This window comes from Meleagris gallopavo, chromosome 1, assembly GCF_905368555.1.
Source record: "Meleagris gallopavo chromosome 1, MGAL_WU_HG_1.1, whole genome shotgun sequence".
Classification (NCBI taxonomy): domain Eukaryota; kingdom Metazoa; phylum Chordata; class Aves; order Galliformes; family Phasianidae; genus Meleagris; species Meleagris gallopavo.
Genome location: NC_139404.1, coordinates 170,150,348 through 170,171,458, shown reverse-complemented (window position 1 = coordinate 170,171,458; position 21,111 = coordinate 170,150,348). Strand labels below are relative to the sequence as shown.

At 41.5% G+C, this 21,111-nt stretch overlaps 1 protein-coding gene across 3 annotated transcripts in view; it reads right to left on the bottom strand.

The window, feature by feature from the left end:
- Nucleotides 1–21,111, bottom strand: part of SMAD9 (SMAD family member 9) — a 45,562-nt gene that overhangs the window by 11,811 nt on the left and 12,640 nt on the right. For all 3 annotated transcript variants that reach the window (XM_085215999.1, XM_085216000.1, XM_085216001.1), the window contains 5 exons: nt 17,904–18,527; nt 11,466–11,723; nt 8,642–8,779; nt 7,009–7,230; nt 2,364–2,620 (listed from right to left, as the gene is read on the bottom strand). In XM_085215999.1, coding sequence (XP_085072125.1) covers nt 2,364–2,620; nt 7,009–7,230; nt 8,642–8,779; nt 11,466–11,723; nt 17,904–18,315 — 1,287 coding nt within the window. In that variant the 5' untranslated portion in view covers nt 18,316–18,527. The remainder of the gene's footprint in view (nt 1–2,363; nt 2,621–7,008; nt 7,231–8,641; nt 8,780–11,465; nt 11,724–17,903; nt 18,528–21,111) is intronic.

Sequence of the window (21,111 nt, the reverse complement as noted above, 5' to 3'; positions counted from 1 at the left end):
CAGCTCCCAAACATTTCCAGCCTCCTTCCTACTGCCTGTGCTGCCTTCCTGGACTGGGACTGGGGCTGTCAGAGGGTAAAATGCCCTGGAGGAGGACTCCCCTGTGATCCCACAGATCACACAGCCTCCCGGAGTGTAGGTCAGCCCCAGGGTCATAATGAACTCAGAGGTGGAGCTTTTCTAAGGACGGAATAAAATAAGAACCACTCGCAAAGCTATGGTGTTATTTTGCACAGAGGATGGGAAGAGAATCCCAGTGCTCATATAAGGAGTCTAGAAATGAGCTTTTTGCAGTGGGAAATGAGCTGGGGAATCCTGCTGCTCCTGCCACACCTTCCCAACCTTGTGCAGGTGACAGCTCTCTCCAGCCTGGGTAAAAGGTAGGACAAAAGGTAATTCCTTTAAGTTGTCCCAGAGAAGTTCAGGTAAGATATTAGGAAAATTTTCTCCTCAGAATGAGCGGTGAGGTATTGGAACAGGCTGCCCACAGATGTGTTGGAGTCACCATATCTTGGATGTGTTCAAGAACTGTGTAGATGTGGCACTGAGGGACGTGGTTTAGTGGGTATGGTGGTGATGGGTTGATGGTTGGCAGAAATGATCTGAGTGTTCTTTTCCAACCTTAATGATTCTATTCTATTCTGTAATTCTGTGGTTTTACCCTCAGGCAGCTCCAGCTCCAGCCTTGTATGTAGGAGTAGGACCAAGCCTGCTGGGTCATCCCCTCAGCCCCAGAACTTGGAGCATTGTGGGAGAGAGGGTTCAATTCTCAGTTCAGTGGAGAACTCTGACCCTCTGCTTTGTGCATCAGATGTCTCATCTGTGGAGAAGGGACAACAGCCGACCTTGTTTTGTTAGGTTTATCAGCAGTATCGTGTGGATGGCAATTATTACCTGCTCTCCCTAGTGATCCCTGCACATGTGCCTGAGAATCGAGCTCCTCTCAGCTGCTCCATGGGCACACTAGGGGTATCACAGAGGAGAGGAGCTTCACTTCCCTCTGTCTCATGTCCTGCCTCCAGAGAGTGACACAGTCCTTGCAAGCTTCTCATGATCTGGTGCCTACCCAGCCCTCCCTCCCAGCTCAAGCATTGGAGGTGTAGGAGTTTGGGACCAGTGATCTGACAGACAGTGTGCTCCTCTGCCCGCTGCATACCCAATGCCCAAGAGTATTTATGATCCAGAACTAAATACACCAAGACTCACACCTTGGGATATAAATCTTTTGAGAAGAATGAGTACAGGAAAGGGTTTTTATGGGCCAGAAAGAGTCTAGTTGACATTTGCATAGTCATGTTCCAAAGGTCCTGGGAAAAGGTTCAAAATAACTCTGTACACTGGTCTTCTGGTGCCTGAGGCACTATAGTGGCTACTATTGTTTCAACAAAGCAAGGTGATAATATAGCAGCAGTATTATTTAGTGCATCAATGCCACCACTTCTTGCTGCCATGCTGGGCTTGGAGGCAGATAACACATCAAAGAGACTGCCCCTGAGTTGCTGAGATAATGAAAATATTGCATAACTGGCTATACTGCCTTAACAAACAACATGCCCATTCATGTCTTCCATTAAAGAAAAGGCTGCTTGTTGGGTTTCTTGCTTTTTTTTTTTTCCCCTAATGCTTGCGTGTGAACAAGATGCCAGTCCCTTCCCAAGAACAAAGCAACACCATGGTCACAGGCATGGAGACTCTTGGGAAAAGTTACAGGGCATTCTTAATGCTCTCAGAATTATGCAGATGGATTCCTAGGGACGGCTGGAAAGAATAAGAACCAGAAAGCTGTGTGGGACTCAACTCATCTGCTTTTCAGAATATGGAAGAACTGGGCTAGAGCCTCAAGCAATTTTGTTATATCTTAGATGTGAATTCAATTTCTCATTTGTTTGGAACCAAATCTGCATGATGAATGGACGCACTCAAGCCATTTCTTTTGGTGTCTAATAGGACCAACTTGCTTCTAATGGTGCACCTTCCCTAGTTTGCAGGCTGAACACTGTTGCCAGCTCTTCCCAGCAGCACTATAGGAAGTCACAGTCTAGTACGTCTGTACTAGAGCTGAACTCCTTACGCAGTCAGTGGGGGAACATCACCATTCAGTCTCTGCTTGTTTTTTGTGTGAATCTGTAAGATACTTTATTTCTGGAGTCCATGAAGTTCTTAGGTTCATCACAGAATCTACTGATTTTTAGTACCTACAAGCTTAAGGCAATACTGGAGAACAAGAATTCTGGATTGCAATTTGCAGCTTGGGTGCATATCTCTACTTGGGAAGGACTTGATATGGCCTAGTTTTGCGCTAAAGCTAGCAAGTGCTGGGATTCTCCTTTTCATAAAGGCAAGAGAAAACAAAGAATCCTTACTTTAACAAAGCTCATTCGAATCGTACACATCTTCGTCAGCTCATATACCACTTCAAAACCATGATTGACTGACTGGGCAAGCAGTTGGGCAAAGAGCTGGTTGTTGAAGATCTTGAGGCTGCAGCCACTGGGGATCTTGCAGACAGTGGCTGGGTGGAAACCATGCTGATAGTTACAATTGCGGCTCTGCACGAAAATACTGCTGTCACTGACACACTCAGCATACACTTCCCCACCAACATAATAAAGATGAACACCTAGAAAAAGAAAACAAGACAGGTATTATTTCTCCATTGTTTACAACACATTTTATATCAGTAACTTGGTTTGGTTCTGTGAATTCTTTAACTTGGTGTTATTTCTTTAATAATTAATTTAATTCTTTAATTGGTGTGGGCATATAAGCCCACATCACTCCAGGAACTTAGTGCCATTTAAAAGACAGAAAACTTTGTCTACATCCCTATATCTGTACAAGGGACCCATATGGCAGCATTAAGAGGAAATTATCAAAAACAATATATCAAGATATGAGTACAGGAGTAAAATTCTTTATCTCCCAGTTAAGACTGGTTTACTTCTTTAATTCAGTAGCATGGTACTTTATGACACACACATGCACACACACACATACACAGAAATGTCAAACATATGCCAGCACATATTAAAGTGTGGATCAAATCTGTTAAAGAACTGACAAATCTGTTACACATTACACATCCAAATCTATTTTCACCTTTGAGCACACGCACGCTGACCAAGACCCACTTCATTGCATGTTACTCTCTACAACAAGGTCTTGCCACATGCTGTTCAAACACACATGGTGTGTACTTCAAGTCATACAGAACCAATTGTTCACTTTTGCATGACCCTGACTTACTCACCAAATCCTTCTTGTTCAATGCAAACTTTAGCAGGAAAACAATTGATCTGGTGAACTTCTCAGTGTCCAAGTGACTTACTAACATTAACTTTCAAACTTTTACCACATCTTGGAAAAAGGAAGATGGAAGCACTTCCATCCATTCAAGGACTCTTATCCACCCAGGATGTCTGTTTGCATGAAAATATATATAAACTGGTGTAAGCATTTTTCTCTTATCTGGTAGATGAGAGGCACTGTGACCAGTTGATTCACTCCGTCCACTGCAGACGGCGGGATCGCAGCCAACTCAAAATGATGGAAGTCTGTGTTGGTGCAGTAAAGGCTCGCTCTTCCCCTGCTCTTACTATTTCTTCCCACACCTGCCTACAAGCTGCAGCAGTGTCTGGGGACCAGGCAGTCACCCAGGTCAGGGAACCGAACCCAGTGAAAACTAATAAACTTAAAAACAAACAGAACAAAACAACAACAAAGATCTATTTGCAATGAGATCTTCTTCAGTGCCAGCGTGGCAATAGGGGACTAGACTGCAAGAAGCCACACCCTGAAAGGGACCGAGTCACCCTGTGAAGATACCTAGACGTTCAACCTTCCCATGGCTAGATTAGGGAAGATTAACCTCTCCCATGGGCAAGAGAGGTGGAAGAACCCTGTTCTTTCTTCTCATAAAAACCACCACTAAATAAAAATAAAATTCTCCTTTCTACTCCCAGAGATGGCATTCACACCTTTACATACAAATGCACATGTTCACAGAGTCTAAGTGTAATGTCTGCAAAGCCAGTGATAACTACGCTTTATTAATTCAGTTGTAATTTGTTTTATTCCTGTTGTCTTTTGTACAAAAATGACTGGTTATATATTCCCAGTCTCTGTTCCTGATTCTGTGGTCATGACAGCAAGGGACAGCAGCACATCCTTAAAACAAAACCAGCCTCTGAACAGGAGTGGGAAAGACTTGGGGAAAAGCAGGTTGAGTGGGAAAAGGATCTGGGAAAAATATGCTCTCCCAGACACTTCCAGTGTGACTCAGAGAAGAACCTTAGTCTGTCTTCAAGCCATCACTTGAATTCTACCTCTATGTACCCATGAGATCTCAAATTAAATGTGAGGGGGTGTGGCTCACAGCACAAGCTGGTATTTCACTGAGAACACAGGTGAGACCACAGCTCCATTAGACCAACCAGTCAGCAGCTTCAGTCCAGATGCACGTGGAGATGCACTTTGTGACTGCTGTGATTTGACCAATGTTTCCGTTCCACTCTGTGGAAGGGGGATGAAAAGGAAGGACACTGATACTAAAATCACAAAGGTCTTGGCTAACACTGATGGAGTCCAGGTAAATTCCTGAAATAGACTGAGAAGGAAGATGGGGAATAAAGGGAAGAATAAGGACGCGAGTTCACCTCCTTCTGAATCTTCAGGTGTGATGACTGATTTAGGGTGACTGCACTTCTGGGTACTAAAGTGCAAAGCTTTAAGGGCTCAATTTTCACACTGAATACCCAACTTCCAAAAAAACAAAACAAAACAAAACAAAACAAAACAAAAAAAAAAAAAAACAAGAAAAAAAACCCCAATGCTTTCAAAGGCATTACCAAAACTGCATACTACAATAACAAAAACACCAAAGTCACTTCTGAAAGTGGCTCTAATTTTCTTTTCCTTGTGAACTCTTAAAAAAGCAATAAATACAGCAGTAATGAAATGTTAGTGAATATTCTTCTGCTATTCACTCACTGGAGACAAGCACCCTGAAGACAACCAGCTGAATGCATATTTGTAAAAGACCAAATCCAAGGCCTATATGTTTTAGCAGGATTTCATTGCCCTCTGCAAAAACTGGAGACTCAGCAGCTTCCAAGCATCCACTTCTTTTTGACTCTCTGATCAGTAGTCTCCTTTTTGTCCTTGAAGTCTCACTGCTGAAACAGGTCCAATTGCTAGTAGATGTTGCATTGTGTTCTGGATTGTTTTCAGCTTTGATGTGGTATTTCCAGGAAACCGTTTCACGCTGATACACTAGATGACAATTCAATCTCATATCCTTATCCTACTGAGCTAATCTTGTTTACTCACTCCTTTTTCTCCCTTGTTAACATGTGACAATTGTATCAATTTCAGCAGCTTTCATCTGTCCAGTGTGCCTTTGAACTACACGCTTTTGGAGTTGCTCTGTGCTCTTCTGCAGGCCCATACTGGTGCCACTTCTATTCCACTTAAACATGTTTTCTTAGGATTTGCATAAACAGAGAAGAGCATTAACATCGAGGATCTCAGATATACTAAGCTCCTCTCTAAGCAACCTGCTCGCTTCCTTTGGGCAGATTCCTAGTGTAAGACTTAAAAGAACTTTTAATCAATGACGACGCATCTTCAGATTTGAAAGGACAAAGACTATTAGCATTTACCTCATATTCTTCCTGTTCTGTCTCTTTGTATTTTGGGGCAGAAATTCACAGGATGTAAGATCCTCAAATAACAGCTTCGACTGGGATTTTTTGTTGTTCTTTTAGGGCCAGGCTCAGCTTTGATCTATACACCTTTGGCAGCTTATGCTGATAGAGAAGCTTTGCCTCGTTTTCTGAGTAAGTAAAATCTAGATGTACAACTCATTTCCACTGCTCACATCAATTTACTGGTGTAGCATCACACCACCTTCACACAGGACATTTGTAATACAGGTACTTTTTTTCCTTCTGGAGAAAAGTGTGAGAGCTGAGTACAACATCTCTCAGCCTTCAGATTCACTGTTTGTAAAAACTATGTCACATTGTCTCAGACCTTCCTCATACTCAGTCATTTAACACTAAGCTATCAAGAGTCAATTAAAATCTTGCTCTAGGCCCGGGAAATGAAGTGAGGTTGACAAGATAATAGGAGTGAAACAACTAAGAGTTAATTAGCCCAGTAGGGAATCCATTCCCAGGATGCTACTGGTGAGAGGCTGGGCTGGCAAGATAATGAGTCTAGACTGGATATACTAGAAGAGGCAAAGCTTCAGCTGCACAGAGAAGTGGCCAGTGCAGGGCTTCTGTCTCACTGCCACAAACACCAACAAACTGTGGGAGAATATTAAGCCCTACCCTACCCTACTCGCTCCTGGGATGGAGCGAGTGTGGCCATGTGTATTCAGGTGTGGCCTCATCCTACTTGTCACCAGTAGCAGATGATCTTGTGTGCACAGGATATACATACACCAGAAGTGAAGCATACAAGGAGAACTGTTGGAGGCAGAACCCAAGACTTCGTGTTACCAGTGAAAAGTTGACATGGCAGGGAATCAGATTGGACTGATTTCCTTACATTGCTAGGGGAAAAAAATCTATAAAGGCAACTCTTGTAGAGTTCTTCAACTAAATAACTCAACTACTAAGTGTTTCATCCATCTCCCTTTGTTATTTGGTGGTAGAAGAACCAGCCCTGAGGCACCAGCAATTATCCTTTTAGTGGCATTTCAATGGCAATATTCCCAGTTGCCAGAAGCTCTAATAAATAAAATGAAAATACATACTGCTAAATTAGAACTTGCAACTATAAACAACATTTTTCTCTTTGCTGGCCAAGTAAATAGCTTTTGTAAGTAGATACTCTGCTGATTGTTATTCAGTCAGAAAAGAATCAACTCCTTCTGCTTCAGAAATAATCTCAGCTTTGGTTTTAAGACAAGCATATCAGACAAATCAGCTAGAATTGTTAATGCAGTGTACGGTTCTCTTGAGCTCTGAATATTCCCAAGGAGAAGGAATTTGCTCTTACCTTTTCCTATGTGTCTCCTGGTGTTTTCAATAGTAGAATTGCGGTTTACATTTGAGAGCAGTCCCAGGCAGAACCTGTTTTTGTTATTTGAGGGATCTGTAAATCCATCTATAAGGATACTTCGAGAGGAAGCCTGGAAAGTCTCTCCTACCCTGTTGTTGAGTTCATAGTAGGCAACTGAGCACCAGTGTTGTGGTTCCTCATAGCAAACAGGCCGAAAATCTGTAGGAAACAAAATTAATTAGCTGTTGGGGTCTTAGTAGTATTTTTTCAGACAATTGTTCTCTGTCTCTTTTCCTCCCTTCTGTCCCTCCCACGCCCCCAGCTCTTCATCTAAACAGTCGTTTATGTCAGACAATCTCAACAGCAGCTTCTGCTTCTTAATGTTATGACCAAAACCCCAAATGTGCAAAAGCTGGTACACCAGTTTAGTTAACTATGAGCCTTTGAGAAGTTCCACTTGTTCTCAAAAAAGTGGTAATCCTAATGCATTAAATTAAGCACGTGCTAACATTCCTTGCTGAACTGAGGCCCAATCTCTACACTGAAAGTAGCTGGGGATACATCCACTCTGCACACCAGCAGGAGCTAGGGATGACAGGTGGGCTCAAAGTAAGTCAAAACCTAGCCAAGCCTTAAGTTTAGTACCAAATGCTGGAGTTCAGAAGTAATCAATCAATTCCTCCCCTCCACCTTTCTTTCTTTGCACGCTTTGAGGCTTTCCACTTCCATGTGGGTCTGTAAGTAGAAATCTCATCAAGGTCATTTCTTTCGGATCTGCTTCTATCCAGGTTTTCCAACACAGAGACAGCAAAGGACTCAAAAACATGAAAGAATCTCTGAGTCTTCACTTGTCCTACAGGAATTATTGGGAAACTTCATTCTGCTTGCCTACCACAGGCATATGAGACCTCCAGCCCCAAAGCATCTTTGCCCATAACCTCTAGTAAACTTCTAACCAAGATTCACCATGGCTGTGATCAGGGAAGGTAAATTATGCTAAGGAGATTAAACTCTCAACAATTTATTTAAAAATATTGGTGTTTGATAGCTAGTAATTACCTAGCCATTCTGTGCACTCATCTGTTATTAACGCTACCTCAACTTCCTTCTCCTCTAGTTCTCATACAGACATGTTCCTCACTGTCTCAGAAAGTTGTACTTCACTAGAATGTCTGTTTATATTCCAGCCAGTCGGTAATGTAACATTAATACGATGAAGGTAATAAGAAAGTTTCCAAACATAAGACTTTAAAGTACATGAAACTTAGAACTGATGGTGATAAAGAAATCAGTTCTGATTTAGATAGTGTTCTTCTGTGTTGTATTACTCCCCATCCTTGATTTTATATCTTTATCTTTACAAAGTAGATAACAGTGTTTGCTTTCGTTAACAACTTTCTAACTGTAGTAGTTCATGGTTTCAAGAAGAATCTAATCTCTTTAACTTCACATGTAAGTCACTGAATTCTTTGATCATCCTATTCTCCTAGCTAATGGATGGATTTAATACACAGCCTAACCCTCAAAGCCGTTTGAAACCTACTATAACAGATCACTGAACATTGTTGTTTGAATAATACTTCACTGCTTAACAATTTTTCTTTGAAAAATAGTATAAATAGTTATTTACTTTCAGTTTCTCCATCGGCAGATTTAACTCCATTGGGCAGAGACAGTACTAGTTGGCTTTCAGCTATTGCATCCATTGACCGCCCATTGTGGCTTCCTGGAGTTTCTCTTGCATGGTAGGGTGGGGGTGGAGTTTCCACTATTAGAGAGAAGGAAAGAAAGAAAAAAAGATAGAACATCTAAATCAATACCTTGGTAAATTCTGCCCCGCCTTTCCTAATGAATACATACCACTTCTTCAGCTTTGTTTAGCTACAGAAGGGTTTGAAATAAAGCACAAATCTGAATCTGATCTCTTCTCAGCCTGCAGAGTAAGATCATCACATGTTCAGGAAGAATGGTAAGGAAGGGCTGTCACATTGGATTCTGTACACTTGATGGAAGGAGGGACAGTCAGAGGATGGCTTCAGGCTCAGACTACCATCCTGCCAAGTTTTCTGATAATAAGAGCTGTTACAGTAAGAAAGCAAAGCTGTTTGATCCTTCAGTTCCAGGCTTCTCTCCTAAATGTTACAATCCTTGCAGAGGATGATTTAACAGCAGAAAATAACTTTAATTTCCCCTCAAGGAGAAAGTTCTCTTTCTTCACAGACTATAAAGAAAGCCTATGGAAAGTCTTTTATTTTAAAGTGAGACTTGGCAAAACTCCCTCCAGATTTGTCCTTTTAACTTCTTCTTAACACTAGCTATATGACATCCTATTATATAGCAATGAATGAAGAAGTACCAACCCACAATGTGCCTAGCTCCTGGTTTGTTTCCTTCATGGCATAGTAAGATAGAAAATGGAAGGTGGTTCTCTGCAGCGAGGAGTCTCAAGAAGAACAGGAGGCTTTAGAAAGCCAAAGAAAAAGTGATTTTGGTTTTTCATTAGAAAATGTCAGTGTTAAACATTCAGTGTTAAACACTGAAGGTATGTAGTGACCAGAAACTCATGTGTAAGTTACAGTGATAACTGAACCTGTAAAGCTATGGGTCTCTTTAAGGAGTTTATCCCAGTTTCAGGCTGAAGTTTCCACTTGTGTATGGGCTGTTGGCTGACCCTCAAGACAACACAAATTCACCCAGAGTGGATAAAGGTAGCCTGTCTCATAAGATAACCACTGAACCTTCCAAGTACATATTGCACAGGAATGTTATTAATTTTTCTATTTAAGTAGTATTCATGATATAGGAATCTCATACACTGCTCCTAACATATACCTCCACAAAAATGCAGCATGTTAAAATAATAAAACAAGATAAAGAAACAATGGAAGATGGTAACATTAAGTTACAGAAAGGAAATAATGAGGTTATACAAGTATTTTTGCTGTCTACACCTCAGCTAGTTACTATAAGCATTCCATATGCTCGCTTTATACACAATGCATCTCAGCAATTTTAGGCATATACCTAAGATGAAATGAATCTTGTTCTAGGAGTGCCTGTTTTTCTCTACTGACTACAGAGCAGAGAGCAAATAAACAATTGCATCAGATATAGACATTTGCATTGCTGACATCTGTTTGGTCTTATCAATCCCACTCAAGGTTCTTGATACAATCCTAGTTTGCTTTAGATAGTTGTTCAACCCTGATTGTTACACAGGCAAATTATGTTTATCAGCATTCCCTGTACTGTGATATAATGAAGTTCCAGCTGAGCCACTTACATTTTAAGTAGCTCTGCAAGGTCCCAAGTTCAGTTAAATTACACGAGTCAGAATCATTATATACTTTGCAATGGTCCTGATTTACCTGTCAGGACCAGCTCCACTAAATCAAGCTTGGTTACAGAGAGGTGAAAGAAAGAAATGGGAGAAGACAAACAAGTCCTACTGCTTGTGAATTTGGATGTTGCTAAGTATGAGTTAATCTGAACTACAGATCTAGAGAAGAAATGAACAACAATTAATTAAATGTACAAGGAAGGGAAAACGTGTTGAAAGTATCTGGCTTAAAAGGAAGTTCAAATACTACAAATACCTTGTAAAACTAAACATCTTTCTTGTATTTAAAATCACAATAGCATATCATTAAATGTATGAATTCAAATACTTTGTAGTTGATATATTAAAACATTAATCTACAAGATTCTGACCTGAATTCTTCCTTTTGAAAAAGGTGAGTTCACTGAAACTATTTCAGAATGACAACAAAGTGCAGAAGTGAAACTGAATCATGCTTTGATATTAAAGCTAGCTCTCAGCTGTGTTGTATGATACCTTTTTGGTACATTTAAATTTTCAGTAATTAGAGCAGTACCAGGTAAGGAGTTCAAAACAGAAATGATCTGAATGACTTAACCCTTTTGAGTTTAGAACTGTGGAAGAGATGAAACATGTTCCAAATTCATGGAAATTTGCCTATTGGCTTAACCAAGTTTTGGACCAAATTATTAAACAACTTAACTTCCTGAAGTTTATAGTCAATGGGATCATCGTATATTAAAAAATATTTCTGTGTACCAATTTCCCCGTTTTATTCCGTCTCTCCTCCTCACCACCTTTGTTACAGGTGCCTAACTTAGGTGGGCAGCCCTGGGCAAAAGGTGTCTTGACACACCTAATCCTCTCATGAACTTTTCCATTATAGTAATCATGAAAGTTCATTCATGCATTCTAGGAATGGAATGATTACAGCTCTTAGCTCCTTGATTTGCCATCAGAAGGACTGGGCGACATACTAAGAGACAGTCCCAAGAAATGCCATTCTAAATCCATCCTGTCCAACATTTCAATTTATAGCTACAGCCTGGGGGGAGCACAAAAATTGGCTCCTGATCCCAGGCCCTAGCAAGAACTTTGACTGCCTCAGTCAGAATTTCTGAAAGCTCATTCTTACCTGTGAGCTGATACGGACTTCCTGGTCCAGAAGAGCTTCCTGGTGAGTTGGGGTAGCTGATGCTGTTAGGTGACTGGGAGAACATGTGGCTGGGTGATGGTGGAAAAGGGGTACATGGAGGATGCTGGAAAGAATCAGGATAGGTGGCATTGTGAGGCATCAGTGGCTCACTGTGCAGAGAAGTATTTCGAAACTTGGCGAGAAGGCTGAGGTGAGGGTTAAACTCGCTGTGTCTTGGAACAAGTACAGGAGGTAGAACTGAAAATAATAACAAGAACAGAAAAAATCTGTTCAGAATTACACTCTCGAAAGTGTATCTCTTTGTCAGTAAAAAAGAGATATATTCCTTGCTACCTATATCATTCTGTATATACAAGCCACTGAATAGCAACAAATCTGTCCAAAAACAAGAATCAAAACCTGATATTTGACCATTTTCCAAGATTTGCAACCAGTTTCCACATTTGTATGTGCAAAATAAGGTGTCATTCCTAATGTAAGAAAGTTTCCATAAAATTCACATGTACAGCATGTGCACAAAGTCTCCTTACAGAAATGCAAATGGCATACTTCTCAAAATTATCTCTCTCTTCCTTCCTGAAATAATGACTATATCGGGGTTTGCTAAATACTATCATCAGATTTTTCCAAAATCAAAGCCAAGTTTAATAACAATTAACATTGCTCAGCAATACAATGCATTATTTTACCACCAGATTGGCAAACAGAAGCACAGACCAGAAGCTAAACATTCTATTTAAAAGGTTTTCAGGTACTTACAAATGCTGCCAGCCAGACAGTGGGATCTTTAAAAGGAAATATAAATGGCAATTGAAATATTGCAGCAATATTAATCTAGTTCTTGCAATATAGTTAGAAAAGATCTAGCATTAAGAGACAAATGTAAATGGTTGATAGTTAACACAAGAAAAATGCAAGGAAACTGAAATTCAAATTCATCCATGCAGAAACTGGTCTAATAGAAGAAATAATCTCTCCTCATCCAGCCTCTTCATTTACCTCTTATACTGTCAGTGCTGTAACAGTATTACTGCACCAAGAAACCCAAAGTTGACCCAAGTGGTTTTGAATTTTGAATTCTGACTTACCAAGAACAAGAGCAGAAGTGGAGTCAAAGAACATCAGCAGACAGGACTATCTAAGTTACCTATAAAGCTGTTGCCCTGAGACTGGAACACAAAGAGACTTGCTAAATGTTTCTGCATACGGGAGTTCAACTTTAGGCTTTGACTGGGTCCCTCTGTAGTTGATGAAGGGGAATAGCACCTACAAGGCGCAATTCATGTACCCCAAGAGTTCCCTTAGTCACAAGCTCACTTAGCACCTAATTGTCTTTGCTAAGCCCTTAAACACAAGCATGGGAAATGAGTCCCCAAGATTCATTCAGGGGATTGCTAAACCACAAAGTAAGATAAGGAGGCAATCTGCTTTATTGTGACAAGGATGAATTGTCCCAACAGCTGGAACAATCCAGTGGGCTTGAATTGATTGACCTGGTGTCTAGAGTTCCTTGGCCTAAAACCTAGCAGCAAGTAATCCTTCAGTCTCTCCTTACTAGCTTACAGAAACAAATAGTGATGTGCACTTTTAGCTATAAATGCTGACACAAATATATTGTTTGAACATGTTTTAACAGATTGTTTAGGCCCAAAAGCTCTGTCAAGTTAAGGCTAATTCTTTTTAGGTAGGTTAGCTAGCACCTTTTAATTACAGTGAGCTCTCATTTATACAGTGTAATGAAAGAGTGGAATAATTGCTACAAAGCAAATAATACAGAAATAATGCAAAACGTGTGCATGAGAAGGAACGTGTTGCTTAGAGATCAGTGTACCACACCACTGGCTGAGCTGGGGCAGAGGAAACAGAAAGGCCCATGGTAGTACCACCGACACGTGTCCAGCTCCTTGTGGCACCATGCTGCTGCAGGGCTAAGCCATGCTCCTGCTCCACCACTGGCACACACCATTTGGGAATCTGCCAGTCACCAGTGAACTGCCACTATCTGCGTGATGATGTTTTTGTGCCACCCTGTAACGCATTTTGGTGCAGAAAGCTATTTCTGCTTCTTTACTTCTCCCTAGTGTTTTGGAGGACTCATTCAGAAAATACAGGCATTGACATCTCAGCCTGTTACCTCTTCATAGACACTGGAGAGAAAAAGACTCCTTCAGCACTCAGATATTTTGCTCTATACAGGAACAAGACCCCACCACCACTGCAGATGTGGTTTTGGTCAGCTAAATCCCTCCCAGCTCATGATCCTGAAAGCAGCTCCAGGCTGTGAGCTGCTGTTTCTGGAGTTTCCCCTTTTCCCCTTGCTGCTCCGTGGAACTGGAGTGATGCTTGCCAGGTTCATTGCTGTCTGGCCAGCTCTGACCAGTAGCTGTGGATAACTCTGGAGATCTCTTTGCACCCAGCAGTGGTGCTGAGTAATGCTGTGCAGGGGCGGGGGGGCAGGCACCTCACTGCAGGCCCCACTACTAGGAAAGCAATTTAGTCCAGCCCTGTGAGAACTCAGCACGACTCCTTTTCTAAATGAAAGCTGAGGACTGAGATGTGTCAACAGCACTTGCCAGGGAAAGCCTTTGACTTGCCCTGAGTGAGTCAGCAAGAGGAATTTTCTAGCCTTGCAAGGCCTTGAACTCATTCCCAGTTCTGACCAGGCTATTCTTTTAATTTCTACTCTGCTGCACAGTTTTTGCCACCTCAGTCAATCTTTCCACTGGCTGCCTAGAGGGCTAAAGCCTCTGTGGTGGTGACGAATACAGAGATTTTTTGTTTGTGGCTGAAAAAATCCCCTAAGGGCTCTGTTCTTTTTCTTTTGGTAGCAGATGCCATTCTCCATGTCTCAACAATCTTGAAGGAACTGTGACCAGAGGCATGAAACTGACTGACTGAGTGCACCAGGTCTTCACAATTGACCTGCATTGTCACCACTCTGTGGAATCTTTTTCTTTTATCTTCCTTTCTCATCAAGAGCCAGAGAGGGATCCTTTCTGTGTAACCCTAAGTGCTGATGATCTTTGTTCAACTGAAGCCAAATACAGTCAGTCGTGTACCAAATCCTGCCATTGCCTTTCCTGCTCTGTTCTCTCCTGTTCTCTTCAGATGTAATTCTTGCCAGAAACCTCATTATCCCCATGGTCACTGAGCCTGTCACTTGAGATGCTAGCAAGTAAACTACCTGCTTCATCCTTTAATTCCAGGTGCAACATCTGCACTGCTGTTTGTGACACATCAGCTCATCTTCGCAGAGTCTCCTGTCTTTGGAAGCCTACTCTCTGGTAAGATCCACCTGTTCTCCATGCCCATTCACAAATGTCAAATACGTGGCCAATAGTAAGATAATCAGGTGGTCTTCCAGTTGGGAAGATACCAGATCACAGTCCTACACAGGCTTGCAAAAAGCAATTATTCAAAGTTTAATGTTCACTTAGGCTTCTGCTCCCTACAGCAACACTACACATTATAACATACGTATGTAAATGGAGTCATATAAAGTAATGAGATAAATGTTTAGGCAGTTTTTTCCAGAACTGCGGATTCCCCTGAAAATCAAACATTTAGACTTCTGACAAGCTCTTCAAGGGGGAAGCAGAGCTTATCCATCCTATCTATCTCCTTTATGCTAGGTGGCCTAACTCCTAGCTGCGCTGTGAAGTTGCACAAATAGAGGAAATAATGGTGGTTTGTTGTTTTACTGCTGTTTTTTTCTTTTGCTATTTTTTTCTCTTTTTTTTTGGTTTATTTTTCTAAATGGAACTAGTTGCTCAGCAGACCTGCAAAGAGGAGCTCCACTAGGGACACTTGCAGTAGCAAGGAATGCTACACACAATCCAGGCTGTGCTGGTTAGCACAAACTATGATGTGTCTCCGGAAGAACAAAGACACAGGCTGCTCTCTGGTAACAGAGGCCTAGGAATCTGCCAGGTCACTAGAGAAAGGGCAAGTCCCTTCCATCTTTGATACAACTCACTCACGCTGAATAAAAGTTAATGGATATGGCCACAGAGTGGTTGATTCTGTGAGACAGATTAGAATTATGAAAGTTAGCCCCAAAAGGATGGACGCTTGTATGAAAACAATACTGGCTTCTGGAGAGTAAAGAAATGCACTGCTGAATCACTTAACAGGTGGATTCTATAACTCATGAGGATGAGGTTCAGAAAATCCTACATAACCCTAAGACTTCTGACAGCCTAGATATAGAAGATTTCCTGTAGCTAAAAGAACACTTTTATTTGAACAGACTGGCACCTGGATCAATTGCTCCCAACCTATTTTGTGATGACCTCACTGCTACCATTTCCCCATCAAGCTCATTTCTTCTCTTCCTTCATCCTTATCTCTTCACAGCACCTGCTCAGAGCTGCATTACTGCCACTTTCAGTGTTGCGAGTTATTTCTCCTGCTGCTGCCCCAGCACATTCGAGTAGGTTGTGCTCCTTGCTGCTCCTCATCTTTTGCAGGGAGGTAACTCTCTTGGGAGGCTCAGAATCTCATCTGTCCCTGAGAAAAGCGTGAGTGGAGTGGAATACAAGAACAGCTCCCCGATCCTGTAGCAAACTGGAACAGCATAGTATGCATCTTTGCAGCTGTGCTCTTTGCCCTCCAAAACAAGGTGGTCATGTCCAAGTTGCCCAAAAGTGCCTTATGTGGATTGAGCCCTGCACCCTGGGAATTGCTAATATGTGATAGTCTGCACAAAACACCACTGGGCTATGGAGCAAACAAGTATATCAGCAATTCTCAGGCTGTAGCCTAGCCATGTTCCATTTTCTAGTACAGACATAGCCAGCCTGCATTTAGCCAGTCAGGCTATATGATAGGGCCATATTCATAGCTGAAGTCAGAGCTTCATGACTGGAGGAAGTTCTGGAAGCCATTTCCAGCTGCTGGTTAATGCAGTACTAGCGTTTGTAGAACAGATCAGAAGACCAGAGTTTAAAACAGCCCTGTGCAGAGCTGTCAGCAACTGCAGTGAGGAGACTCCATTAACTACACTACAAGTACAACAAAAGAAATGAGAAAGCACCAGAGACTACAGCCTTAACAGAGAAAGATACACAAAATGGGATATTTTATGAGCATCTTTTCTTAGATTCTTGGAGTTTATTTTAGAAAGTCAGAAGATCAACTCTTTCCACTAAAAACAGTTGAAAACATGCACCACTCCCTGCAGCTGCAAAATTTTTAGTTCTGACAATGTTTACAGCAGTTCAGATGCAACTTCAAAATGACAGCTCTGCTGCTGTGGAAGGACTATCAGGAACGGGAACAGCCCTATTTAACAATGTTAACAAATGTCTTTCCCTTATTTCATCTGTGTGAAAAGAAACATCCCACAGTTCACTTATCTGATGCTAATGTCACCTCATAGTAAAGTTCATGCCAGACAAAGAGTAATCACAGAATAATAAGTATACACTTACCAACCATATCCATTAGTAAATTAAATTACCATGATTTTTGGCAGCAAAGAGAGAGAGGTTAGACATTAGAAATCACTTTGAACTGTAAAGATAGCAAAGCAATAGATTCACTTGCCTGGGGAGGTTGTGGAGCCTCTATCACAAGGGATTTTTAGCTAATTAGGAAAACATCTGTCAGGAATGTACCTGGCAATTTGTACTGTTTTGAGAGTAGGAGGAGAGAGGAACAAGATGACCGCTTGAGATCACTGCCAGTCCTATAGAAGTCAACACTGAACACTACAATTCTTCAATAGCTGTTTCATTGATAAAAAGCCCAACTAAATGACCCTTCAGTAAGGTCATAAGTTTTCAATGCTGACCAAGTCTAGTCTAAAGAGAATCATCAAGTGAAAAATTCAAAGTTTTATGAGAAGTTGGGGAATTGATTTCATATAAACCACCCACTGAGGTAACTTAATCCCACTGAATGCAGACCATCAAGCATTTTAACAAGAATCAGCTAACCGGGTTTCACATCCATAGCAACAGAAACCATCTTATTGCAATTCCAATCTTTACAGAGAGAGCTAGGGATACATTTTTCCTGTGAATCAATGAGTTATTTTTGGTTTTCAGACCGTGGCATAAATCCAGCCAAGGTGATAAGGCTAAGCCTAGCCTTCAAGCTCACAGACATACCCATGACAGCAGCCCACAGGGGTAGGAATAGGGGGTGGCCAGCAGCCATGTCCACAGAGAGGAGCCTTGCTTTCAGCACCCTGGACAAGATTCTTGGGGGTGCAATGGAGCAAGGGCCCCAGCCAGGATCCTGCTCTTCACAGCTGGTATCTGTGATGCTAGACAGGGAAAAAGCCGGGGTCCTTCACCATCAAACAGAGCCTACTTTTTCATGTCTCAAAGAACTCATTAGAATGCATCAGGTACAGACCTGCCAGCACAAGAGCTAATAGAGATGCGAATCATTTGGAGATGATATAATTACCTGGAGTTTCCACCCGCCGGTAATGGTAGGGGTTAATGCACACTTCTTTCTGTTTTGAGCCAAATGGGAACTCACAACATTCCAGTGGCTTCAATTCATGGTGAGACTGTAAATCAGGCCAGCGCCACACTCTGCAGTATATGACATGGGGGAGCCCCTTGCGGTGAGAAACCTGTAGCCGCCCATCCAAGGAACGTGGGATTGTGACACATTTACTAGGCTGACCTGGGCAGCTTAGAGCCCTTTCCAGTTCTTCCATGGCACCTTTTTTCTTCTTTAATTTCTTCACCAAGGAATCAACAGCTTTTTCTGCCCACTTTTCCTCTTCATCTCCTTGTTTCCAGCCCAGCAGCCTTTTCACTGCAGGGCTGGTGAAGGAGAACAAGGAACTGATAGGGGTGCTGGAGTGCATAAGAAGCAGAGATTACACACCAGTGTCAGCAGAAGCACAAATCACTCTCCTGCCTTGTAAGGCCTGGACAGAGTTTTCGCAATATTGAGATGGATGTTTCCTTCAGAAGGAGATTCTTCCAGACATAAGTTTCTGTACCCTTAGGTGCTGGTTACAAGTAGTCCAACAGGCTGGGTCTCAGAACTTTCCAAACATCAAGAAGCTGCTGAAGCCTGGAATAACAACACAATGCATAGTTAAACTTCACACGCTCCTTTCATTGTTGCTTCAGTAAAATATGTTGAAAGATAAATGATTCAAAATGTGTATTCAGTTTTCAATGCTTTTCTGTTTGTTTCTTCTGCTGTTAATTTTGGGTCCAAGTCTCTCCTCCTTACTACCCTCCACACTCATTTTAGACTTGAGCCTCAGCAAGCATTAAGTATCCAGTCACTTTCATTTGCACTTGGACTTAAGTGCACTAGGCAAATTACTGCAGGGTTGGGATTACATTTAACACAAAAGAAAATGTACCTTTTTTTTTAATGCTTGTAGCTCTAGCTTCAGCTCAAGCATCTTCTAAAAAAATTAATTTGTAATAACAAATTGCATGGGAGTCATGAGTAGAATATTTTTCTGAATTCAACTTTCCCTCTGCCCCTCCAATCTCATTTTACTTGTTGAGAGTTGTACAATATTAACTGCAAAATTCTTTTTCAATTCAACAATTCCCATTTAGTGCCTTTGAAAGATCTATCACTATTCTCTAAGCTTATTTACATTGTCTCACATGCAAGAGAAAATCTTGTTTGCCCAGCCAGTTCGTTTGGCTGCCTCCAACAACTCAAAGTTTTTTGGATGAAAATCACAGGCTTTTGGACACAGTTTGTGCTGGATGGATCCTGGGTTATTTCTGCTAGGAGTTGCTACATCTGACAGAGTCCAACAGAAAGAGTTTAATTCTTGAGGGTTTTTCTTTGTTTTTATTTTACTTTCTTCCTTCCTTCCTTCCTTCCTTCATTTCTTTCTTTCTTTCTTTCTTTCTTTCTTTCTTTCTTTCTTTCTTTCTTTCTTTCTTTCTTTCTTTCTTTCTTTCTTTCTTTCTTTCTTTCTTCCCCTCTTCCCCTTTCTCTCTTTCTTTCTCTCTCTTTCTCTTTCTTTCTTTCTTTCTTTCTTTCTTTCTTTCTTTCTTTCTTTCTTTCTTTCTTTCTTTCTTTCTTTCTTTCTTTCTTTCTTTCTTTCTTTCTCTTTCTCTCTCTCTTTCTTTCTTTCTCTTTCTCTCTCTCTCTTCTCTCTCTTTCTTTCTTTCTTTCTTTCTTTCTTTCTTTCTTTCTTTCTTTCTTTCTTTCTTTCTTTCTTTCTTTCTTTCTTCTTTTTCTTTCTTTCTTTCTTTCTTTCTTTCTTTCTTTCTTTCTTTCTTTCTTTTCTTTTTCTTTCTTTCTTTTTCTTTTTTTCCTTAATGTAGCTGGAGCCAGTCTCATTTTAGATGAAAATGATATATTTCCACTGACTAGAACTCTGAGGGAAAGCGGCCTTGTATGTCAAGCTATTTACTGCTTTAAATACACTTCATGGACCCCCTGCACATATCAAGTCCAAAGGGCTGTACAAAGCACTTAAAGTAGGAGATGAGTGCAGCTAAAATGGATGCCTCCACAGAAGCAGCGCCACAACTGCCTTTGTGGGAGGACTTGGGTCCTTCCCAGCTCTCCTGCAGCCACTGAATAGACAGATATTGCTGGTGCTGGGCGCAGCAGGGCTTCACAAATAGTGTTATTCTGCAGTTTTTTTAAATGCACAGCTATTAAAAAGTTCAAAGGGCACATGGGGACACGGAGTGCAAACACAGGCAGAACATGTTGAGACAGGATGCCAATCTCAAAGCCTGGTTCTTTGGCAGTCTGACACCCTCAGCACTGCACAACTCCACAGCACACTCCAGAGTTCAAGAAGCACTTGGACAATGCTCTCAGACATATGGTTTAATTTTTAGGTAGTCCTATGTGGAGCCAGGAGTTGGACTCAAAGACTTCGTGGATCCTTTCCAACTTGGGATGTTCTGAGATTCTGTACTGCAGGATATGCACGGCCTGGGGCACCAGGGCTGCACAGGCAACTTGCTATGTTTGCTGTGGAGTAATGACTGCCTACCACAAAGGTGACTCTCAGGCATGTGACAAGCCCAAGTAGCAGCTGCTATTCCATTTGGAGATTCATGCTCTATGCATCAGGGGACATAAGCTAGCATGAAAACATGGACAGAGGGACTACAAAACTAGCGGGAAAAGCAGGCCCACCTTGCTTCATGCAGCCACCACACCACAGGATGTGGCTTATGCAATTTCTATACTATTGTTCTATGTGTATGTCTAGCTGTCCTCAACTGTCAAGAGACACACACAGCAACAATCACCATGCTTGCACCATTGAACAATCAATAATCGATTCCATGAGACCTCCCAAACAGCCCAGCAAAGAGAAACTTCAGATTCTGGATTTCTTTTCCCCTCTGTATTTATAAACATACAATGACCTGGAGTATTTAACTGGAGAGTTGCTTATGCCTCTCAATCAAAACTGAAGTCTGTTCCAAACATTTAGAGGGTACAAGTGAAAAATAAAAAAGTTCAGAATGATTTACTACAGGGAAATACCATTGATCTGTTAGTACTAGGGCTGCTCTGAAAGTAATGCTTCCTATTTTATGATGTTGGCCCAGGACATCAGAGGTAAATGTTGGTAGTATGGCAGTAGAGGTTGAACCTTCCCATCAATATCCCATTACATTTTTGTTGACGTGTGACAGATGGCAACTTA